Source organism: Canis aureus, chromosome 13, assembly GCF_053574225.1.
Source record: "Canis aureus isolate CA01 chromosome 13, VMU_Caureus_v.1.0, whole genome shotgun sequence".
NCBI lineage: Eukaryota > Metazoa > Chordata > Mammalia > Carnivora > Canidae > Canis > Canis aureus.
The window spans coordinates 19,058,819-19,080,702 of NC_135623.1; the positions used below are offsets into that span (position 1 = coordinate 19,058,819).

The 21,884-nt window shown below is 39.6% G+C and overlaps 1 protein-coding gene across 4 annotated transcripts in view; it reads left to right on the forward strand.

The window, feature by feature from the left end:
- The first annotated feature begins 1,262 nt into the window (after positions 1-1,262).
- Positions 1,263-21,884, forward strand: part of SPATA6 (spermatogenesis associated 6) — a 142,588-nt gene continuing 121,966 nt past the window's right edge. For 3 of the 4 annotated variants that reach the window (XM_077845022.1, XM_077845023.1, XM_077845025.1), the window contains exons 1-2: positions 1,263-1,523; positions 21,379-21,516. In XM_077845022.1, coding sequence (XP_077701148.1) covers positions 1,272-1,523; positions 21,379-21,516 — 390 coding nt within the window. In that variant the 5' untranslated portion in view covers positions 1,263-1,271. Of the gene's footprint in view, positions 1,524-20,558; positions 20,577-21,378; positions 21,517-21,884 lie in introns of those variants that run through there. The other variant, XM_077845024.1, reaches the window with a different exon arrangement.

The following is a 21,884-nucleotide window of genomic DNA, read 5'->3' on the forward strand; positions in this document are numbered from 1 at the left end:
CTAGAATATTCACAACAACATTGTTAGTGATAACTAAAAATGGAAACAGTGCAAGTGGCCATCAATGGTAAAAATAAATAAATATTCAATATATTGGAGTACTATCCAACAATAGAAAAACTTCTGCTACACAGCATCATTACTGGGTGAATTCCACAACATAATAACAGTGAGAGAAGCAAGTCCCAGAAAAAGACAAATAGCGTAATTTCATTTTTATAACATCAATAACAGGAAACAAAGACATTTTGTTTAGAAATGCACACAGGAGGGGCACCTGGGTGGCTGACTCTGGATTTCTGCTCAGGTCAGGATCTCAGGGTTGTGAGATGGAGCCCCGAGTCCGGCTCTGTGCTGGGCATGGAGCCTGCTTAAGACCCCCCCCCCCGCCCCCGTTCTCTGTATGCCCCTCCCCAAATGCACACATAAATAGCAGAAGAACGCAGAAAAGTAAAGGAGCCAACAAAAGTCAGGGGAGTGGTTTCTCGCAGGCCGAGGCAGGCAGTGCACTGGTTGGAGCCTTTCTGAGGCCTGATACTCTATTTCTTAACCCGAGTGTGAGTTGCACAGTTACTCACTTTGTTGTTTAAGATGAATATGTTTTGCCTTGTACACTTTCTCTATGTGTGATGTATCTCACACTAAAAATGATTCTTAAAAAGACTGGATCGGACAACCTCTTGAACTCGGTGTGCGGCCGGGCCCTTCCCACGCCCACTTGCTGGTCCTGCATGGGCGGTGCCCGGTGGGCGGCGGACCCGAGGTGCACAGGCGGCGGGGGCGGCAGGAAGAGGGGCGGGCGGGCCGCCTGCGAGAGCAACCCCACGGTTCCCAGGGAGGCGAGGGGTCCACACCCAGGGGCTGGGTCCCGGGGCTGGTTCCGCCTCTGCGCAAGCCTCTGTGAGATTCCCATCTAATCACCGAACTGGGAAGTTCAAGCAGAGACCCCACACTGAGGGCGGTGCTTTCACAGCGGGGGGGCCCGAGGGCGCCCCGGGGCTCTCCAGCCCAGGGTGCCGCCTGCACCCAGCACAGGGCTCCTGGAGCCGGCTCCCCGGCCCCGCCCCCGGCCCCGCCCCCGGCCCCGCCCCCACAGCCCGCGGGGCGCCTCGTCCGGCTGCGCGCGCACCGTCGGACGTCACAGACGAGCTGCCCCGCCCCGTCCCGCTCCTTCGGAAGCCCCGCCCCCTCGCGGGGCCCCGCCCCTGGCGCTCGCCGGGCCCCGGCGCGGCCCCGCCCCGCCCGTCTTCCGGCCCCGCCCCCCGGCTGCCATGACAACGAGTCCGCGCCCCGCGCACAGCTGCTGCTCGGGCGGGACCCAGGCTGGACCGCGGGCCCCGGCCTGGGGGCCACAGCTGCCGCCGCCGCCGCCACCTCGTCTCCTCCCCGCCCCCGCCCCGCCCCGCCCGGCGTCTCCTCGCCGCCCTCGGGCCCGCGGCCGGGGTCCGTCCCCGCCGCCGCCCCCCGCGCGGATGCCGAAGGTGAAGGCGCTGCAGTGCGCGCTGGCGCTGGAGATCCGCTCTGTGAGTACCGGTCGCGCCCCGGGCCCGCGGGTCGGCTCTTCCTCGCTCGCCGCCGTGCGCCGGGTCGCCCCCGGGAGCCCGGCTCCGTCGCCTCGGTGTCCTCCCGCCCCGGTCCCGGCGTCCAGTCGCGTCCCCGCGGCCCTGCCCCGGGAGCCTCACTTCGGGAGCGCCCCCGCCCCGCCCCGCCCCGGCCCTTCCAGCGGGGTGGGGTCGGGTGGGGCCTCTCCTCCGTCCCCCCTCTGCACCTGCTGCCCTAGACCGCCTTGTTGGCCCCGTTTCTCCCCGGCCGTCCAGGCGCCGGGGTTTCCTCCCAAATCCCTGCAGCAGATTTGCTCAAGTTCCCAAACTTGGGGTTGGCGAAGGAGCCTCTGCTGGCGGTGTTGAGAGTGGAACCCCACACCCGGCGGCCAGGCCGTCAGCTCTGCGGAGCGCCCCGCCACCTCCCGGCCCCCCCTGCCCAGCCTGCTGCGGGGACCAGCTGAGGCATGAGCCCCCACGTCCTTCCTTTAAAAAAAAAAAAAGATTTTATTTATTTATTCATGAGAGACACACGGAGGCAGAGACAGGCGGAGGGAGAAGCAGGCTCCCTGCGGGGAGCCCCATGCGGGACTCGATCCCAGGACCGCGGGGTCACGCCCTGGGCCCAAGGCAGACGCTCCGCGCTGAGCCCCGCAGGGGTCCCCACCGCGTCCGTCCTTCAGTGAAGGAAGTTGGACCTCTCTGTGATGGGAGAAAACTCCATCCGTCTTAACCATCGCAGTAGACCCTTTCAGGGGTTTTTTAACTCCCTCCTCTGCACTTTTTACAGAACCCTCTCATCCTGGTCTTCAGATGAAAGCCCCAACTTGTCTCTTCTGGAGGAAACCCTCAGAGAAGCTTTCCATACCCCCATTTTAGACCCAAATCCCCCATTCGGTCTCTTTTCTCCCCTTCCACTTCTAAGCCCTCTCACCTCTCAACTCTTTGATCTCCCAGTGAAGGCAGGTGGTGAGGGTACCTGAGAATCCAACCCCAGGCCTCTGAGGGCTGCCCTGGGAAGCCCTCCCCACTTCCTTCCTGCACATCCTGCAGGCCTGCAGGCCCGGCTTCTGGGTCTGCCTAAGCCCTCCCGTGCTTTCCTGGCTGTCCTAACTCGCGTTGGAATGAGGCCGCTGTTAACACAGTCCGTGTTACCTCCAGGGAAGTCACAGGACTGTTCTAGATCTTTTGTTAGGTGTTAAAGAAGGCAAGGCTGGGTAGGGCAGAGTGTGAGGCAGAGTGGAGGGGAAGAATGTTTCTGGGGATGTTTTCATCCCGCAGCTGCCAAAGTTTAGCAACTTTGTAAAGTAAGATTCCTCTAGCAACAGAATACCCAGAGCTGCTTCAACGGCTTGGCCTGGAGCAGTTGGTAAAACTCCTCTACCTGCAGACTCACCGCACTGCACTTTGTTACTGGCTGCTGCTTCTTCCTCTGTCAACCAGTGGGGGTTAGCGGGAGTGCAACTGCCTGAGGGGCTGGCCCCCCCCCCTTTTTTTAAAGGCTTTATTTATTCAAGAGAGAGAGAGGCAGAGGCGGAGACACAGGCCAAGGGAGAAGCAGGCTCCCTGCAGGGACCTCGACATGGGGCTGGATCCTGGGACTCCAGGATTATTACGCTAAGGCAGACACTCAACCGCTGAGCCACCTGGGCTGCCCTGGCTTCCCTTCCTTTGCCAAAAGATCTCCAAGAGGAAGTACTTGGATGTAACTGATTGATTACTGCCCGAAGGAGTTGCAGAAATACATTTGATTTCAGTACTGCTCTTCCTCAGAAAGTAAATGTGTGATGAAGCTTTGTGTTCATCGAAGCTGAAGAAGTTATGCAAGTGGAAACGTTCCTATTTAACTTTTTTCAACAGACACTTGAGTCGCAGAATTTCACAATTCTAAGAATCTTAGATATCATTGAATTTAATTCCTTTTTACAGGTGAGGCTTAGCATGGCTAATTATTTGCTGAGGGTTGCACAACTGCTTAGAGGCAGATCTGCAACAAGATGCTAAGTTTTAACCAGCAAAAGCCCTGTTAAATGGCTCTGATGCTCAGAAGAAGTAAAAAAAAAAAAAAAGACCATTAGCAACCATTAGCTTGATTAATTTGGCTTTGATTGAAATGATGAATTAAATGACCATAGATACTTTTAACCTCTTCTTTCAAATTTTAGTTTTTTCTTTTCAATTAGTTTTTTATGTTTACATGGTATAAAAGTCAAACCTACAAATGATATACTCAGAGCAGTCTCACATCCAGCACTATCTCCTCAAACTTCTTTCCCATCCATACTCATCTGCTGTAGGTAATGATTTTATTGTTTTCTGAATTATTCTTCTAGTATTTCCTTTTGTAATATAACCAAATGGATAACACATACACACCATTCCCCTCATATGTGTTTTCTTTGCTTCTTTATACAGTAGGTAGCATATAAACTATTCTGCACTTTGCTTTTTTCCCCACTCTATGTATAAAATTTGGCATCTTTATTTTCCAACTTTTTATTGACATTTTTTCAAACATAAAGAGTAGTTGGAAGAATAGTACAGTGAATGACTATATCCCATGACTATGTACATTAATTTATCTGTACATATGTGTATATGTAAAATGTGTTTTTTTTTGTTTTGTTTTTTGTTTTTGCTGAAAATTTGGAGGTAAACTGTTGGTATCATGATACGCCCTCAACATCCGTCTTCTAAAAATAATGACATGGTTCTGCATAACTACCATACTGTTATCACGCTTAAGATCATGAGTGACAATTCTTTATTTAAAAAACAATTTTTAAAAAAAATTTATTTATGATAGTCACAGAGAGAGAGAGAGAGAGAGAGGCAGAGACACAGGCAGAGGGAGAAGCAGGCTCCATGCACCGGGAGCCCGACGTGGGATTCGATCCCGGGGTCTCCAGGATCGTGCCCTGGGCCAAAGGCAGGCGCCAAACCACTGCGCCACCCAGGGATCCCATGAGTGACAATTCTTAATATCTAGTGCATATTCACATCTTCCCAGTTGTCCCACAAATAACTTGCAGAATTAATTTTTTAAAACCTGGATCCAATCAAGGTTTACATGTTGCATTTGGTTGTTAGGTGTTCTTAATCCATTTTAATGTAAAGTTGCTCGGGACGCTTGCGTGGCTCCGGGGTTGAGTGCTTGACTTTGGCCCAGGGCGTGATCCTGGGGTCCCAGGGTTGGGGCTCCCGCATGGAGTCTGCTTCTCTTCTTTCTCTCTCTCTCTCTCTCTCTCTCTCTCTGTCTCTCATGAATAAATAAATAAAATCTTGGAAAAAAAAAGCTCTACTTTTTCATTCCCATGATCTTTCCTTCTCCACTGCCCCCCCACCCCCATGGATTTAGATAAGCTCATACACTCATGTAATCATTACTCAGGTGAAGATTTAGCACACTTCTATCACCCTAGGAAATGCCCTTGTGCTCCTGTCCAGCCCCGTGCAGAGGGAACTATTCTGATTTCTATTACTATAGATTAGTGTGCCAGTACGCAAATTGCAGGTGCAATGGAATCGTAGAGTATGTAAATTTTGTGTCTGGCTTTATTTGCTCAGCATAGTTTTGAGCTTCCTCCATGTTACTGTATATCAGTAGTTTATTCCTTTATATTCTATGTGTAGACAACATTTTTAGCCATTCTCTTTACTGATGATTATTTGGGTTGTTACCAGGTGATGGTTGTCATGGATAAAGCAACTATAAACATTCATTCTTGTAAAACTCTGTGTATATTACCTTTTTTTTTTTTTTTAAGATTTTATTTATTCATGAGAGATGCAGAGAGAGAGAGGCAGAGACACAGGCAGAGGGAGAAGCAGGCTCCATGCGGGGAGCCCAACGTGGGACTCGTTCCCGGGACCCCAGGATCACTCCCTAGGCCGAAGGCAGACGCTTAACCGCTGAGCCACCCGGGCTGCTCTGTATATTACCTTTTAAAGAGACCATGCTCAGATATAGAATATCCTATGTTGTACTATTATCTGAATTTTTCCCCTATGTGGTGACATTTACTTTGTTCCTAATTACTATTAACTGGAAATTAGAGGTTTTCTCTCTGTGTGCATTCCATTCTCTCCCCCCACTGTGCCCCGCATGATTGTTTTTTTGCTGCGGGCTTGTATTAGTAGTAATCTCATGTATGATACTGTGGGGAGATGAGGGCAAGAACATGGTAAACATGAAAGGTTTTAGTGTACAACACACCATTTTGTATTGCTCCATAGAGCTGTATGACTTGAGAGAAAATATATTGCTAGGAAGAAAGTCTGACTTTGCTCGATAAATCATTGGAGAATGATATAGGCCAATAACTTGCCTATCAAGAGCAGCAATTACATCTCCTACCACTTACACTTTTAATAGTTGAAACATCTTACCTATGATATGAAAAGTAGTTTTGCTGCTTCTTTTAATTAGTAGTTCAGTTTTCATGAGATTACTTGGGAGAATGGAAGAAACTGCAGAGAGACAAAGTCTAGTGCCTGGGCAATGAAAGCAGCCAATAGTGACAGTTTGGGTTTAATTTGTATATATGTATATATAATTCCCAGTTTTAGTTCTCTGTACTCCCTTCACCTCATTGCCTCCTTAAGTTATTGATAACATTGGGGCAAACAAATCTGGGTCCTTTTTTCGGATCATTGCTCATCCAGGTTTCTGTGGAGTGAGTGGTGTCTCACAATTGTGCTACAGTTGGTGGTGATTTTCCTTGTAATACAGACTTTTAAGAACTTTTAAATAAAAAACACTTGAAACTTACAGAAAAAATAAAACTGAATACTGTGATCCTTACACCCCTGATTTAACAAATGCTACATTTTACATGTTTGCTGCAGATTTTGTTTTTAACAAGTAAAATGGTATGGATATAGTTAAGGCTCCTTTGTGTACCCTCCTGACCCCAGTTTTTCTCCTTCCCTTCCTAGACGGAAGGTAATCAATATCCTGAAGTTACAGTTTATTATTTTCATTCTGGTTTTGTACTTTTATTTGTGTGTGTGTGTGTTTTTTTTTTTTAAAGATTTTATTTATTCCTGAGAGACACAGAGAGGCAGAGACACAGGCAGAGGGAGAAGCAGGCTCCATGCAGGGAGCCCCATGTGGGACTTGATCCCGGGTCCCCACCACACCCTGGGCTGAAGGCGACACTAAACCGCTGAGCCACCCGGGCTGCCCTATTTGTGTATGTCTATGTGCTACTTATACTATTGTCTTGTTTTAAAACTTTACACAACTGGTATTTATGTATCTTTTTGCATACCTGCTTTTTCCAGTTCAGTTTTTGAAATTTGTGTTGATTCTTGCAGATCAAGTTCATTTCCTTAATTGCTATAAAATACTATTTATTTTTGTAATAGTGATTAAATTTTATTTTATTGATAGACTTTTAGATGCCAGTGAAATTCTTTGGGCTACCTTTGTTTACCTTAGTGTTTGCGGGGGTCCTGTTGGTGTTAATTGTCTAGTATTCTGTATGACTTGAATGTCCTATTGATTATGTACATTAAAACCAGTGTGTAATTAATACAAGTTAAGAATCTAACTCTGTTTTATGTATAAACACAGTCTTTTTGCTTTTAAGGTGGTAAAACTCAGTGAATTTTCTAAGAATACAATTGCAATGTAAATTGAGGAAAGAGTAAACTTCGTTTTGTTTGATACTCTGCTAAGAGTTTACTTTTTTGGAAAATCATGACACCAGTGGCAGTACTGCTTGTGTTTGAGTTGCCAGTATGGGCATGTGTCATTCTGCTTTAGAACCTCTCCGTTTTACTTAGATTCTGTATAAAGGTGCAAATACTGTATCCTCTAGCTTAGTCCTGCCTGAGCATTTACATATAGAAATAGACCTTTTATTATAAATTATTTCTGTTTTTTTTTTTCAAGTTAGGGCTTTGGTTTATTTTTTTGTCACGTGTATAGGTAAATTTCAAACCGTCTGTTGTAAAGTAGGGTGTTTTGGGTCTTCTAGAATATGGACCCAGTGCTCCAGGCACAAGATTTAGGAATTGAACTATTGAGGCTCTGGCGATTGTGTTAGCTTCATAGGGCTATAATAACCAATTTCCACAAACTTGATGTCTTAAGACAACAGAAATTCATTCCCTCACATTTCTGGAGAACAGAAGTCCAAAGTAGAAGTTCAGCAGGGCAACATTCTTTCAGAAGGCTCTAGATGGGGAGTGGGACTGGGATCCTTCTTGGTTCTTCCAGTTTCTGATGGCGGCAGGTATTTCCTGCCTTGTGGCTGTATTAACGCCAACCTCTAATCCAAGAGGTTTCATATTCTGTGAATAGCAGTTTATATCCTTTGCCTTTAGGAATTCCAGAGGTGTTTTTTTTTTCTTTCTTGTTGAATATATCAATATATCTTGGATAGTAACCTATCCAAGATTACTATATTACATTATATATAATGTAAATTTCAACAATCCAGTTGAACCTTATTTTTTCACTTTGTTTTTGCAGTCTTTAGCAAATACCTTTTTCTTTTCTTTCTTTCTCACTGGTAAGCAAAGAATGCTGTTGATTTTTTTTTTTTTAGGTTAACTCTTTATAGAACTGCATATTCAGCAAGTGCACAAATTCTGAGTGTGTAATCACCACCCAGATCAATAATTAGAAAGAATATCATCAGCACCCCAGATTGGGCTCTTGTGCTCCATTCCTTTCAGCCACCCCTCCTGCCCCCTCCTCTCCCAAAGGTAATCACTGGTATAACTTCTATTACACCATATTCTGAACTTGTGAAATCTGTCTGTCTCTCCACAGAATGAACTTTTTAATACCTAATTTCCTTGTGAGAATTCATCCCTGTCATTTTGTAAGACAATAAGCCTTTTATCATTCCATTGGTTTTTTTCTCCCCAGCTTTATTGAGCTATAATTGACACATAACGTTGTATAAATTTGAGGTGTGCAACATGCTGATATATTTATAAATTACAGAATGATTATCTGGGTAGTATTAGCTACCATCTGCATCCTGTCACATAGTTATCATTTCTTTTTTGTGGTGTGGACACTTAAGATCTATTCTCTTAGCAAAATCAAGTATTTAAGACTGTATTAGCTATAATCACCATGTTGTACATCAGATCCCCAGACTTATCAATCTTATAACTAGAAGTTTGTATCCTTTGACTAATATCTCCTCAAATCAAAGGATTTCCTACTTTCTTATGGCTAAAAAATTATATATGTAATCTCACATCTATGTTCATGGACATTTGGACACTTAGGTTGTTTTCCATATCTTGGTTATTGTGAGTAATCCTGCAATGAACATCAGAGTACAAGACATCTCTATGAGATCCTGTTTTCAATTCCTTTGGATATATACACAGAAGTGGGATTGCTGGATTGTATGGTAGTTCAGTTTTTATTTTATTTTATTTTTTAAAGATTTTATTTATTCATGAGAGACACAGAGAGAGAGAGGTAGAGACACAGGCAGAGGGAAAAGCAGGCTCCATGCAGGGAGCCCCACGTAGGACTCGATCCTGGGTCTCCGGGATCACACCCTGAGCCGAAGGCAGACACTCAACCCCTGAGCCACCTGAGCGTCCCTGTAGTTCAATTCTTAATTTTTTGAGGAGCTTCTATACTGCTTTTCACAGTTGCTGTACTCAGTTTACATTCCCATCAGTAGTGCAGTAGGATTCCCTTTCCTCAACCCCCTTGCCAACACTTAGTATTTATTGTCTTTTTTGATAATAGCCATCATGGCAGGTGTGAGATGTGGTTTTGGTTTGCGTTTCCCTGATGATCAATGATGTTGACCACCTTTTCATGTACCTCTTAGCCATCTGTGTGTCTTTCTTGGAAAACTGACTATTCATTTTCTCTGTGTCCATTCTACTGTTTTTTTTTTTTTTTTAAAGATTTTAGTTATTTATTCATGAGAGACCCAGAGAGAGAGAGAGAGAGGGGCAGCGACATAGGCAGAGGGAGAAGCAGGCTCCGTACAGGGAGCCCAATGTGGGACTCGATCCCAGGATCCCAGGATCACAACGGGAGCCAAAGGCAGACACTCAACTGCTGAGCCACCCAGGCGTCCCTCCATTCTACTGTTGATGGACATTTTCACTATTCCCAGTATTAGGATATTACAAATCGTATTCTTATAAATATTCTTGTATTTCTTTTTGCACATGTTGAATTCCGCACATTGCGGAAATCTCCCATTAGTCCTGGTCATTATTTAGATTATCTGGAAAATTATGTTGTTTACAGATAAAGACAGTTTGACTTTTCTTGTACAATTTTTTTTTCTTTCTTTTGTTTTATGTCCTTGACTAGACTCTCGTATAAAATTGAATGGTGGAAATAATAGTAAATATACTTGTCTCTTTATTTTTATTTTAAGTTGTGCTTCTGAAGTTTTGCCAGTAAGTATTAGGTTGAGTCTTATGAAATTGCTGACAATGGACTATATTTTTACTTTAAAAAAAAAAAAGCCATGGAGATTTCCTATAGTTTAGCCTAATATAATATTAGCCCTAGGATTTTCATTTATTAAAATAAGAAAGTTCCCTTCTATTCCTCATTTTGAAAACATCCTGAGCATTGAATTATATTGAATGCTTTTTCCTGATCTGTTGTGATTATAGTATAATATTGTTCCCATAGCCTATAAAGGGATACATTTTGTGATGTTGCACTCTTTCCATTTCTATGGTAAATTCTTGTTGTTAGCATATATTATTTTTCCTATATTTGAATTGGCTAATTTTTTCTTTAGGATCTTTCTTTTGGATTCATAGGTGAGATTTTACTGGATGAGTCAAATACTTATTTCACTTAGATTTCAGTTTTTTATTCTTAAAACATTTACTTTAAAATATCTTAGACATATAAAAAGTTATAAAGAGCAACATAATGCATACCCATGTGCCTCCATACCAGCTTAAGAAGTAAAATATTACAGATAAGGTGAAGCTTCCTATATATCTCTCTAATAGAATCCCTTCTTCCCCTTAGCTACTCACTCTTCTGAATTTTATCATTCCTCTGCATTTCTCAGTATTTTTCTCATATTAATGTCTGTCTTTAAGGCATTTATTTGATTTACTTCCAAGTGCTGCTTAACTGGCATCCCAAAAGGATTGGCAAAATTGTTTTAAAATTATTTGGTTCTAAATATTTTATCTTTTTTTTTTTTAAAGATTATATTTATTTATTCATGAGAGACACACACAGAGAGGCAGAGACACAGGCAGAAGGAGAAGCAGGCTCCATGCAGGGAGCCTGACGTGGGACTCGATCCTGGGTCTCCAGGATCACACCCTAGGCTGCAGGTGGTGCCAAACTGCTGCACCATCGGGCCTGCCCTATTTTATCATTTTTATTGTGATTTTCTGCTTTAGCTTATGAGCTATTTAGGAATTTGTTTCAGTTTCAAGATGCACAGGATTTATATATGTATATGTACTCAAGTCCCCTGTCATACTCACCTACACGTATACATACAGACTATCTTTTATTGTCATATTTTAATTTAATTGCATTGGGGTATTGAATGACATCTGCATGATATTATTTTTGTTAAGATTTCTTTTATCTCCTAATACTTATACAGTTATTGTGAATGTTTTTTATTTACTTGAAAATAATATGTAACTTCATTTGTTGGATGTAGGGCTCTCTGGCCATTATCAGATGGAGTTTATTTTCTCCAAATTATTTTATTTATTTATTTATTTATTTATTTATTTATTTATTTATTTATTTATTTATTTACATACTTACTTACTTACTTACTTATTTGAAGATTTTATTTATTTATTCATGAGAGACACACACACAGAGAGAAAGAGAGGTAGAGGGAGAAGCAGGCTCCATGCAGGGTGCCCGATATGAGTGAGACTCGATCCCGGGACTCCAGGATCACGCCCCAGGCCGAAGGCAGGCGCTAAACTGCTGAGCCACCCAGGGATCCCCCCAAATTATCTTTAATCCCATATTAATTTATTTTGTCTGCCTGATCTTCCAGGTTGTAATGGAGATATATTAAAATCTTCAGTATGCTTATGTATTTCACTGTATACTTGATGTCGTCTAGTGCACTGTGATCTGTACAACCGTGGATTCATTTCTACCTACTCTGTTTTGCATTGGGTGTGTACCATCTATTTGAGAATTTGTGGGTTTCTCCAGTTCTGGGTAAATTCTTAGCTTCCATATCTTTGACTTTTATTTTTTTCTCCTGTTTTCTCCTTTCCTCTGACATATATTGGAACTTGTATCTATTCTCCATGTGCTTTTTTTTTTTTTTTTTTTGGTGTAATTTTTATTTTTATACTTGTTCTGGGAGAATTCTTCAGAATTATATTCTTATGAAGTTATCAAGTTAAATTTTAAAAATCTCCTGTATTGAGGTGCACCTGCCTGGGTGGCTCAGTTGGTTAAGTGTCCAACTCCTGATTTTGGCTCCGATCATGATCTCAGGGTCAAGAGATCCAGCCCCTTGCGGGGCTCTGTGCTGAGCATGGAGCCTGCTTGAGATTCTCTCTCTGCTCCTCCCCCTGCTCATGCATGTGTGTGTGTACTTACACACTCTCTCTCTCAGAACCCTTCCCCCAGAGGTGCCTGGGTGGCTCAGTTGCTTTAGTGTCTGCCTTCTGCCCAGGTCATGATCCCAGGGTCTTTGGGTCAAGCCTCATGTCAGTCGAGCCCCATGATGGATGAGCCCCACGTCGGACTCCCTGGTCAGTGTGGAGCCTGCTTCTCCCTCTCTCTTTATTCCTCCCCGCTGCTCACTCTCTCCTACTCCCTCTCTCAAATAAATAAAATCCTTAAAAGAAAATTTTAAAAAAGCAAAGTCCCCAAACTCCTGTATTGAGATTTTTAACTTCATGGACTACATATTCAAGAATTCTCATATAACCTGTCTTTATGTTTATACATTTATTAATTTTTTAATTAATCTCTGTTTTAAGTAATGTGGGGCTCAAACTCACTACCTCGAGATCAAAAGTTGCATGCTCTACTGATTGAGACAGCCAGCCACTCCCTAGTCTCTCTTTTTAAATATCTGGCAAATATCTTCCTTCTCTGTGTTAATTTTATAGTTTTTGGGTTTTTTATGGAATTTTCCCCCTTCTCAGATGAAATATCCTAAACACTTACTTTAAAATTGTTTTCGGGGCAGCCCCGGTGGCGCAGCGGTTTGGCACCGTCTGCAGCCCGGGGTTTGATCCTGGGGACCCTGGATCGAGTCCCACGTCAGGCTCCCTGTGTGGAGTCTGCTTCTCCCTCTGCCTGTGCCTCTGCCCCTCTCTCTCTCTGTGTCTCTATGAATGGATAAATAAAATCTTTAAAAATAAAATAAAATAAAATAAAATTGTTTTCAGATTGTGCAAATTACTTTAATTTTCATTTGAAGTGAATTTATCACTGGCTTGTCAATTCTGTTGGTTTTCTTAGCTCTTGGGATTACACCGAATTATAGGCCAGTTTTGTGAGAATTGATATCTTAATAGTATTGAGTCTTTCAGTCTACGATCCTGGTATATTTTTTACATTGTCAGGACCTTCAGTTTCTTTCAGAAGTGTTCATTGTTGTCAGTAGGCATGCCTCACACATATTTTGTTAAATTTATATGTAAGTACGCATACTTCAGGTTTTAATGCTATTGCAAATGGTACTTTTAAAAAAAATTCATTTTTTTTAAATAAAAAAATTCATATAAGTGTTCTGACATAAAGAAATAACATTGATTTTTGCATATTGAATTTATATCCTATGACATCAGATTCTTTATTTCTAGTAGCATATTTGTAGATTATAGACTACAGTTAGGTTGTCTACAAATAATCAGTTTTACTTCTTTTCAATTTGTATACCTTTTATTTCTTTTATTTTTTATTTTTAAAAAGATTTTATTTATTTGTCAGACAGAGAGTGCAAGCAGGGCAAGCTGCAGGCAAAGGGAGAAGCAGACTCCTGGCTGAGCAAGTAGCCTGGTGTGGGACTCAATCCCAGGACGCTGGGATTGTGACGTGAAGCAAAGGCTGATGCTTAATCAACTGAGCCACCTAGGCGCTGTATTTCTTTTATTTTTAAAATTTCTTTTGCTTGTCCTTTTTCACTGGCCAGGGCCTATATAGTACATTGTTGAATACAAGTGTTGAGCATGGACATACTGACCTTTTTGCTGATATTGGGGAAGCATCCAGTCTTTCAACATCAGTATGACATCAAATTAAGGCTTTTTCATAGATCTTCTTTATCAGTTGAGGAAATTTCCTTCAGGCCTCAGTTTTCTAGAGCTTTTATCGTGAATGGAGCTTACAGGTGTCAAATGCCTTTTCTGAAGAAAAAGAATTGCAGGGAATTTCTAAGATTTAATGCTATAGTATACCTTTTAGAAGTGATTTAATTATATCTGACACATTTTTATATGTTGTCTTTTCATTTTCATGCAGTTCAAAGTATTTTTAATTTGTCTTGTAATTTCTATTCTTGTGATTTAGAAATCTATTGTCTAATTTCTAAATATTTAGATTTTTTTCTAGATATTTTCCTGTTTTTTAATTTTTAATTTTTTTTCCTGTTTTTTTTTTTTCTTTTTTTAGATTTTCCTATTGTTTATTCTAGTTTGGTTTAATGGGATTAGAAAATAGGGATCCCTGGGTGGCGCAGCGGTTTGGCGCCTGCCTTTGGCCCAGGGCGCGATCCTGGAGACCCGGGATCGAATCCCACGTCGGGCTCCCGGTGCATGGAGCCTGCTTCTCCCTCTGCCTGTGTCTCTGCCTCTCTCTCTCTCACTGTGAGCCTATCATAAATAAATTAAAAAAAATTATTAAAAAAAAAGAAAATATACTCTGCATGACTTCAGTCTGTTTGTTTATTAGACTTATATGGCTCATAATATCATCTCTATTCATGAATGTTTTCATGTGCACTTGAAAAAAATGTATATCTTTTTGCTCTTGGATGGCGTTATTACATAAATGTCAATTAGGTCAAATTACTTGAATGTCGTTCACATTTTTTATACTCTTAATGATCTTTTGACTGCTTATTTTATCAGTTACTGAAAAATCAGTTACAGTTATATACTGTAATTTTTTGCTTCGTTTACTTTGATACTGTATTATTAAAGCTATACATTTAATTTTGTTATAGCTTCCTGATAAATCAAATTTTTAATCAATATGAAATATTTCACTTTAACTTTGGTAATCTTTCTCTTAAGTCTATATCATATTAAGACAGTCATCCAGCTTTCTTATGATTAATGAATGCATGATATACCTTTTACTATCATTTTGCTTTTATCTTAAATCTTTATTTTTTAAAAGATGAAGATATAATTCAAGTTAAAAAATATACCCATTTAGGGACACCTGGGTGGCTCAACAGTTGAGTGTCTGCCTTTCACTCAGGGTTTGATCCCAGGAGTCCCGGAGTCCTGGGATTGAGTTCCACATTGGGCTCCCTGTATGGAGCCTCCTTCTCCCTCTGCCTGTGTCTCTACTTTCTCTCTGTGTCTCTCACGAATAAATAAATAAAGTCTTAAAAAAACATTTAAAGTGTACAATTCAGTGAATGTTAATATATTCACTGAAAAATTGTAAAACAATCAATTCCAGAGCATTTTCATCACCCTATAAAGAAATCCCATACCTATTAGCTGCCATTCCTCATTTTCCCTCTTCCTCAAGACCCTGGCTACCGCTAATTGAATTTCTAACTCTATAGGTTTGCCTATTGGGGACATTTATATAAATGGAATCATAAGGTATGTAGCCTTTTGTGTCTGGCTGCTTTCACTTAGCATGCTTGTAAGGTTCATTCATGTAGCATCTGTCAGTGCTTTATTCCTTTTTATGGTCAGATAATATTCCATTGGATATACCACATTTTGCTAATCTATTCTTCAGTTGATGGACATTTGGATTGTGTCTACTTTTTGGCTCTTATATAATGCTGCTATACTCTTGTATATATTTTTGGGTTGTTATATGTTTTCAGCACTCTTGGGTATATGCCTAGGAATTGCTGAATTTCATGGTAACTCTGTTTAGTTTTTTTGAGGAACTGCCAAACATTTTTCCACAGTGGTTGTGCCATTGATACATTTCCATCAGCAAAGTATAAGGGTTCCCATTTTTCGGCATGCTCCCCAACACTTGTTTTTGTCCATCTTTTAAATTATAGTCATTTTAGTGGATGTGAAGAGATATTTCAGTATGGTTTTGATTTATACTTCCCCAATGACTAGTGATATTGAACATTTTTCGTGAGTTTATTGGTCATTTGTTTTATCTTCTTTGGAGAGATATCTATCTTTTTTTGCTCCATGTATCTTGGAGCTCTGTTAAGTGCATATATGTTTTCTTGAAATCTATATCTTATATATGTCTTTTTAATTGCTGTGTCATTATAAAATGTCTGTTTTAGTTTCTAGTGCCCATTTTTGTTTTAATGTCTATTTTGTCTGATATTAGTATAACTATTGCAGCTCTCTTTTGGTTGCTGCTTGTATAGTTCATTTTTTACGTTCTATTACTATCAACTCATTTGTGTTTTTGAATCTACAGTGTGTTTCTTATAGACAACATATAGCTGGCTTATAGTTTTTATCCGTTTTGCCAAGTTCTACCTTTGCTTGGAGTATTTGGTCAGTTTGCCTTTAATGTAATCACAGTTAAGGTAGGATTTGTCTCTTTCATTTTGCCATTTGTTTTCTGCATGTCATGTCTTTTTTTTGTTGTTTCTATGTTTCTGCATTACTGCCTTTTGTGTTAACTGTTTTCTAGTATATCATTTTAATTCCTTTGTTTCTATTACTATGTTTTTTAGGTATTTTCTTAGTGGTTGTTCGGGGGGTTCACAATTACTATCTTAGTTTATAACAATCTGGTATGGATTAATACCAATTTAATTTGAATAGTACACAAAACTTTTGCTTCTATTTAGTTCCATTCCGTCCCTTAATGATTTTATTGTCATACAAATTATATCTTTATACAGATAAGCCTTATCAACACAGTTTAGTAATTGCTGCTTTATGTAATTTAATTTTAATTAAGGATGGAGCAATAAGAGAAAAAAATGCATACTGTCGTCATATTTATCTATGCAGTTCCCTTCCTTGTGTTCTTTTTTTTTTTGTTCATGTGGATATGAGTTGCTATCTAGTGTCCTTTCTACTGAAGGATTTTCTTTAGTATATCTTATGGGGAAATTGCGCTAATGATGAATTACCTGTTTTTGTTTTGCTAAGAATGTCTTAGTTTTCCATCCTTTTGGAAGGTAAATTTTTGTTGAAATTGAATTCTTATTTGATAGAATTGAAGTGCATTGTGCAAATATTCTGAAATTCCTTCGGCACTTTGAATAAGTCATCTCACTTCTTTATAGCTTCATGTTTGATGCAAAATCAGCTGTTAATCCTATTGAGGATTTTTGGTACCTGTTGAATCACTTCTCTTTGTTGCATTAAAAATTCTCTCTTCATCTTTGTCTTTTATGTGGTTTGGAATTCTCTGAGCTTGTTGGATGTATAGATTACTTTTCTTTAAATTATGGAAGTTTTTGTCCATTATTTTTTCAGATATTCTTTCTGGACATTTCTCCTCTCATTCTGGGGTTCCTGTCATTTCTATGTTGTGCTTAATAGTATTCCACAGATCTCTGAGATTCTGTTCATTGTTCTTTTTTCTTTTTTTTTAAGATTTTATTTATCTATTCATGAGAAACAGAGAGGCAGAGATACAGGCAGAGGGAGAAGCAGGCTCTCTATGGGGAGCACGATATATGGGACTTGATCTTGGGACACCGGGATCACACCTGAGCCAAAGGCAAATACTCAACCACTGAGCCACCCTGATGTCCCTGTTCATTTTTCTTTATTTTTTCTTTCTGTTCCTTAGGCTGAATAATATTTTCAGGTTCACGTAGTCTTTCTTCTGCTTGCTTCTTTAGTGATTTTTTTTCATTTCTGTCATGTGCTTTTCAACTCTAGAATTTCTACTTTGTTCTTTAAAAAAATAATTTCTATTTATTTTTGGTATTCCTTCTTTGATGAAACATTATTGCCATGTGCCATACTTTACTTGAGATTTTTATTTATTTTTTATTTTTGTTTTTTGCTTTAGATTTTTAGACAAAGTTTCCTTTAGTTCTTTTTACATATTTATAATAGGTGATTTAAAGTCTCTGTTTAGGAGACTGGGCTTCCTCAGAGACAGTTTCTGTTGACTGCCTTTTCCCCTGTGTATGGGTGATACTCTTGTTTCTTTGCATGTAATATTTTTTTTTGTTGAAAATTGAACATTTTAAATAGTATAATATGGAACTCTGTAAATCAGACTCCCCCTCTTTCTCAGGGTTTGTTGTTTGCTATTGCTTTCTGTTTGTTTAGTTACTTTCCTGAGTTAATGTCTGTATTCTTTGTCACGGTTGGCCACCAAAGTCTGCTTGGTTAGCTTCATGGCTTGCTAATGACTAGATTTATATATCCTTAAATGTCTTGAACCAATAAGTCTCCCTGTCTTTGCTGAGGATCTTTGTATGATTGTTGAGGCATATTTTCTGTGCTCTGCAGGTAGTTTACAACTCTGTCTTAGCCTTCACTTCCAACTGTTTCAAAGCCTCGGGGTCAGCCAGAGAGATTAGGGTTTCATCAGGTCATTTCTGGGCACATGCACAACCTTGAACATGTGCATGATCTTCTAAACTGCTAAAATTATGTTATATAGCTTCTCAAGACAGCACCTCCCCCCCATACACTCATATACATGCATTTCCAGCTTTGCATTTTGATCAGGTTATGGTTTGCCTCAATTGTGATCACTGCCTCGGGCATCTGTTGTGTTAAACAATTGCTACTGATTGTTTTTGACAATTGCCTTCGGGAGAAAGGCTGTTTGTATGAGTGAACTCCAATTCAGATCAAATAAAGAGAATCCCTGTGAATGAGGGTTTCCAGGGAACTGTCAGACAGATCAAATAATGACAGTTCCACAGGGATGAGGCTTTTTGGGGAGCGTTAAACCTGTTCTGAACACTCCAGTGTCTGTGTGCTGGTTTTCATGGCTAGTATAATTCTAAGGATTTTGTATTTCAAGGCTAAAGAAGACCTGAGTAGAGGAGATTGGGAGTAGAATATGTTAGCATACCACAGTATCACTGTTTTAACTGCAAGTCAGCTATTTTTTTCAAATAAATGCTCTTCAGATTGTTGGAAATCTCTGGTTGTTTTCTATAGCTGTAAAAAGTTGATTTCACCAGTTGTTGGTAATGTTCTCTTTTGCTTTTATAGAGGGGCTGATTTTTGGAGGTATTTGATCCACCATTCTGAAAGTACTTTGCCATGTGCATCTTTATCTTTAAAGTGATTTTTTTTTTGCATACAGCATATTGTTCTTGCTTTTTTTTAATCCAATCTGACAATCTCTCTTCCATTTAATTAGAATGCTTAGATTATTTGCATTCATGTAATTATCCATATGGTTGTTTAAGTCAACTGCTTTGCTTTTTATTTTCTGTTTGTTCAATCTGATTTTCTTTACCCACCCTCCCTTTCCTACTTTCTTTTTGGAAAGCTACTGGGTGTTCTTTTAAAGCATGGCAGAATTTGTAGAAATGTGGGTGAGAAAAACTCATGCTTTCTTGCGTATATATGTGTGTGTGTGTGTGTGTGTGTGTGTATTTCAAAGATTTTATTTATTTATTCATGAGAGACACAGAGAGAGAGAGGCAGAGACATAGGCAGAGGGAGAAGCAGGCTCCCTGCTGGGAGCCTGATGTGGGACTTGATCCCAGGATCCCAGGATCACAACCTGAGCCAAAGGCAGATGCTCAACCACTGAGCCACCCAGTTGCCCTTTTGCATATATTGCACATTGGAAAGAGAGTCAGTAGTTTCCAGTTGAGTACTCTCAATTAGAGTAGCTGCACAACTCAGTAGAAATAGAATATGAGTAACAAGTTTGAACCAAGGATGTAATTGTAAATTTTTTACCAGCTACATTAAAAAAGTGAAAATAAATAAATAAATTAGTTTTAATAATAATTTTACTTAAGTCAATATATTCAAAGTGTTAGTTATTAATGAGATATTTTATGCTGATTTTGTAATGAGTCTTCAAAATCTTTTGAACAAGTTCTCAAAATCTTCAAAATCTTGTATTTTACACTCATTGTCCATCTCAAATTTGGACTAGCCACAAGTGTAAGCATAAGTGGCTAGCACCTACCACATTGGGTAATATGGAGTTAGAGGGATTCTAACAGATTTGATTTTAATGAGGCAGAGTAGGAAATGAAGGTGATGGACAGCATGAGATTTGCTGAAGACCTTGATTTTAATAGATTTTAATAATCAGTGGGGAATATATTAGGACAGAGTGGAAAATTGATGCGGGGGAGAGGAAGTAAAAATATCTGGCACAGAAAATAATCTTAACTGCTATGTACAAAGAGACATGAAGTCTTAGTCATTTATTCAGTGCAATAATTTGTGTTGATATGACAAATTATAATGATTTCCAGTCTAACAATAACTATAGCTAATATTGGTGGAATGTTCTGTTAGGCACTTTTCTAAGCACTTTTGAATGTATTGTATTGATTCATTTACTGTGTCGCTTTAAGTAAGTAGATCACCTATATTTCTTGGGGCTCTATTGTTGTCATATATAAAAAATATGAAGCTGTACTTGATAATCTCTAAGCTTCTTTTTAACACTGAAAGTCTGTGGCTTTGGATACACTGATGAGAATAAAATTTCTGTCCTTAGGGAATTACAACTGAAAGAGGTGAGATGTACCCACTTTATTAAAATGCATGGAGACAATAATTAGGCCTTAAGAGAACTACAAAATGTTATGAGAATTTAAAACGTTTTTACTTGAATATAGTAAATTCATAATAAATGTTTGAGTTAGATTGAATGAATAATGATATCTGGTGAGTCAAGATAGGTTTTTTTTGTAGGAGATGTAGCTGATTGATGTAAGCCTTGAGAGGTGATAATTATAAATGAGGAGGAGATGAAATGGAATGGTAAGGAGTAGTCATCCTAATAATGGAAGAATGTAATGTGTGTGGTCAGAGGACAATACAAATATACTTTGATTGTATTATTGGGGAGGTGTTGAGTGCTACTACAATATGAGTATATTAGAATGAAATCTTAGCCTTTAAAATCCATGTAAGGGTGTGGTTGATTACTGACAATGAAATGTGGGCAGGGCCTGAGGAGACTGTGCCATGTAGTTTTTAGAAATGCCATATTTTGTGTCTATACTTTCTGTCAATCATGTGGCTAAGTAAGTACAATTTCATATTTTAAAAATATTTCACTGGGCTAGAAACTTATAGTTCACTAGCTTTGGAAGTTTGTCATATTGCTTTTGATGAGAGTGTGCATGGGCTGCTGTTTAGGGTGGTACTTTCTATCACTATTTTTTTGTGTCTTTTAGGATAGTGCTTTGTTTCTGCTGAGTCTTAATCCTTTGTGATTAAATGATGCTGAATAAGTTTATGTCAGCATTCAGCGTAAAGTGGGTGCCTAAGGCAGACTTTAAAACTGTTAGTGTCTGTCCCAAGAGCCAGTACACAGAGCTTCAAATGTGGCACAAATAACCAAATGGAGAATCATAGATTTCTCAGAGGGATGGAAGTTATAAAGGCATTTCATTTAACTCTGTAAACACTTGAGTCTCTCTCTCTCCTTTTTTTATTTGTGCGTATTTTTATTAGCTTAGCAGACTAGTGTTTTAATGTAATGCCTTGTAAATTATTTTAGTAAGACAGTTCAGGGAATTCATAAAGCAGTTACATCTCTCTATCTAATTTCATTCAGGTAACTTGTCCAGGAGTGGTGCTGAAAGACAAGGAGGACATCTATCTTAGCATCTGTGTGTTTGGCCAATACAAAAAGACACAATGTGTCCCAGCCAATTTTCCACTGGTCTTCAATGCCAGAATGGTGTTTGAAAAGGTGAGTTCACGTATCAGATCAAATATTAACAAATAATCAGAATACTTCCAATTTTTAATAAAAGCCCAGAACACAAATTATTGTTGCTGACTGTATACTTTGATTTCATTCAGAAGGAGATTTGTAACTTAAACTCAGAAGCTTGAAAATAAATATGCATTCTATTATGCAGTGAATCAGTTGCCTCTTTTTCATGATGGATCAGACTATTTCCAAATTTTGCTAGTGGGCTTTATGTAAGATAGAGCATCTTGAGTATTAAATAATTTTTATAAAAAAAAAGAGATATTAATAGGTAAAAATAGGTTTTATATTTTTATTTATGGCTATCTCGTGTACTTTCTTGAGTTTCTTTTCTATTTTTCCCC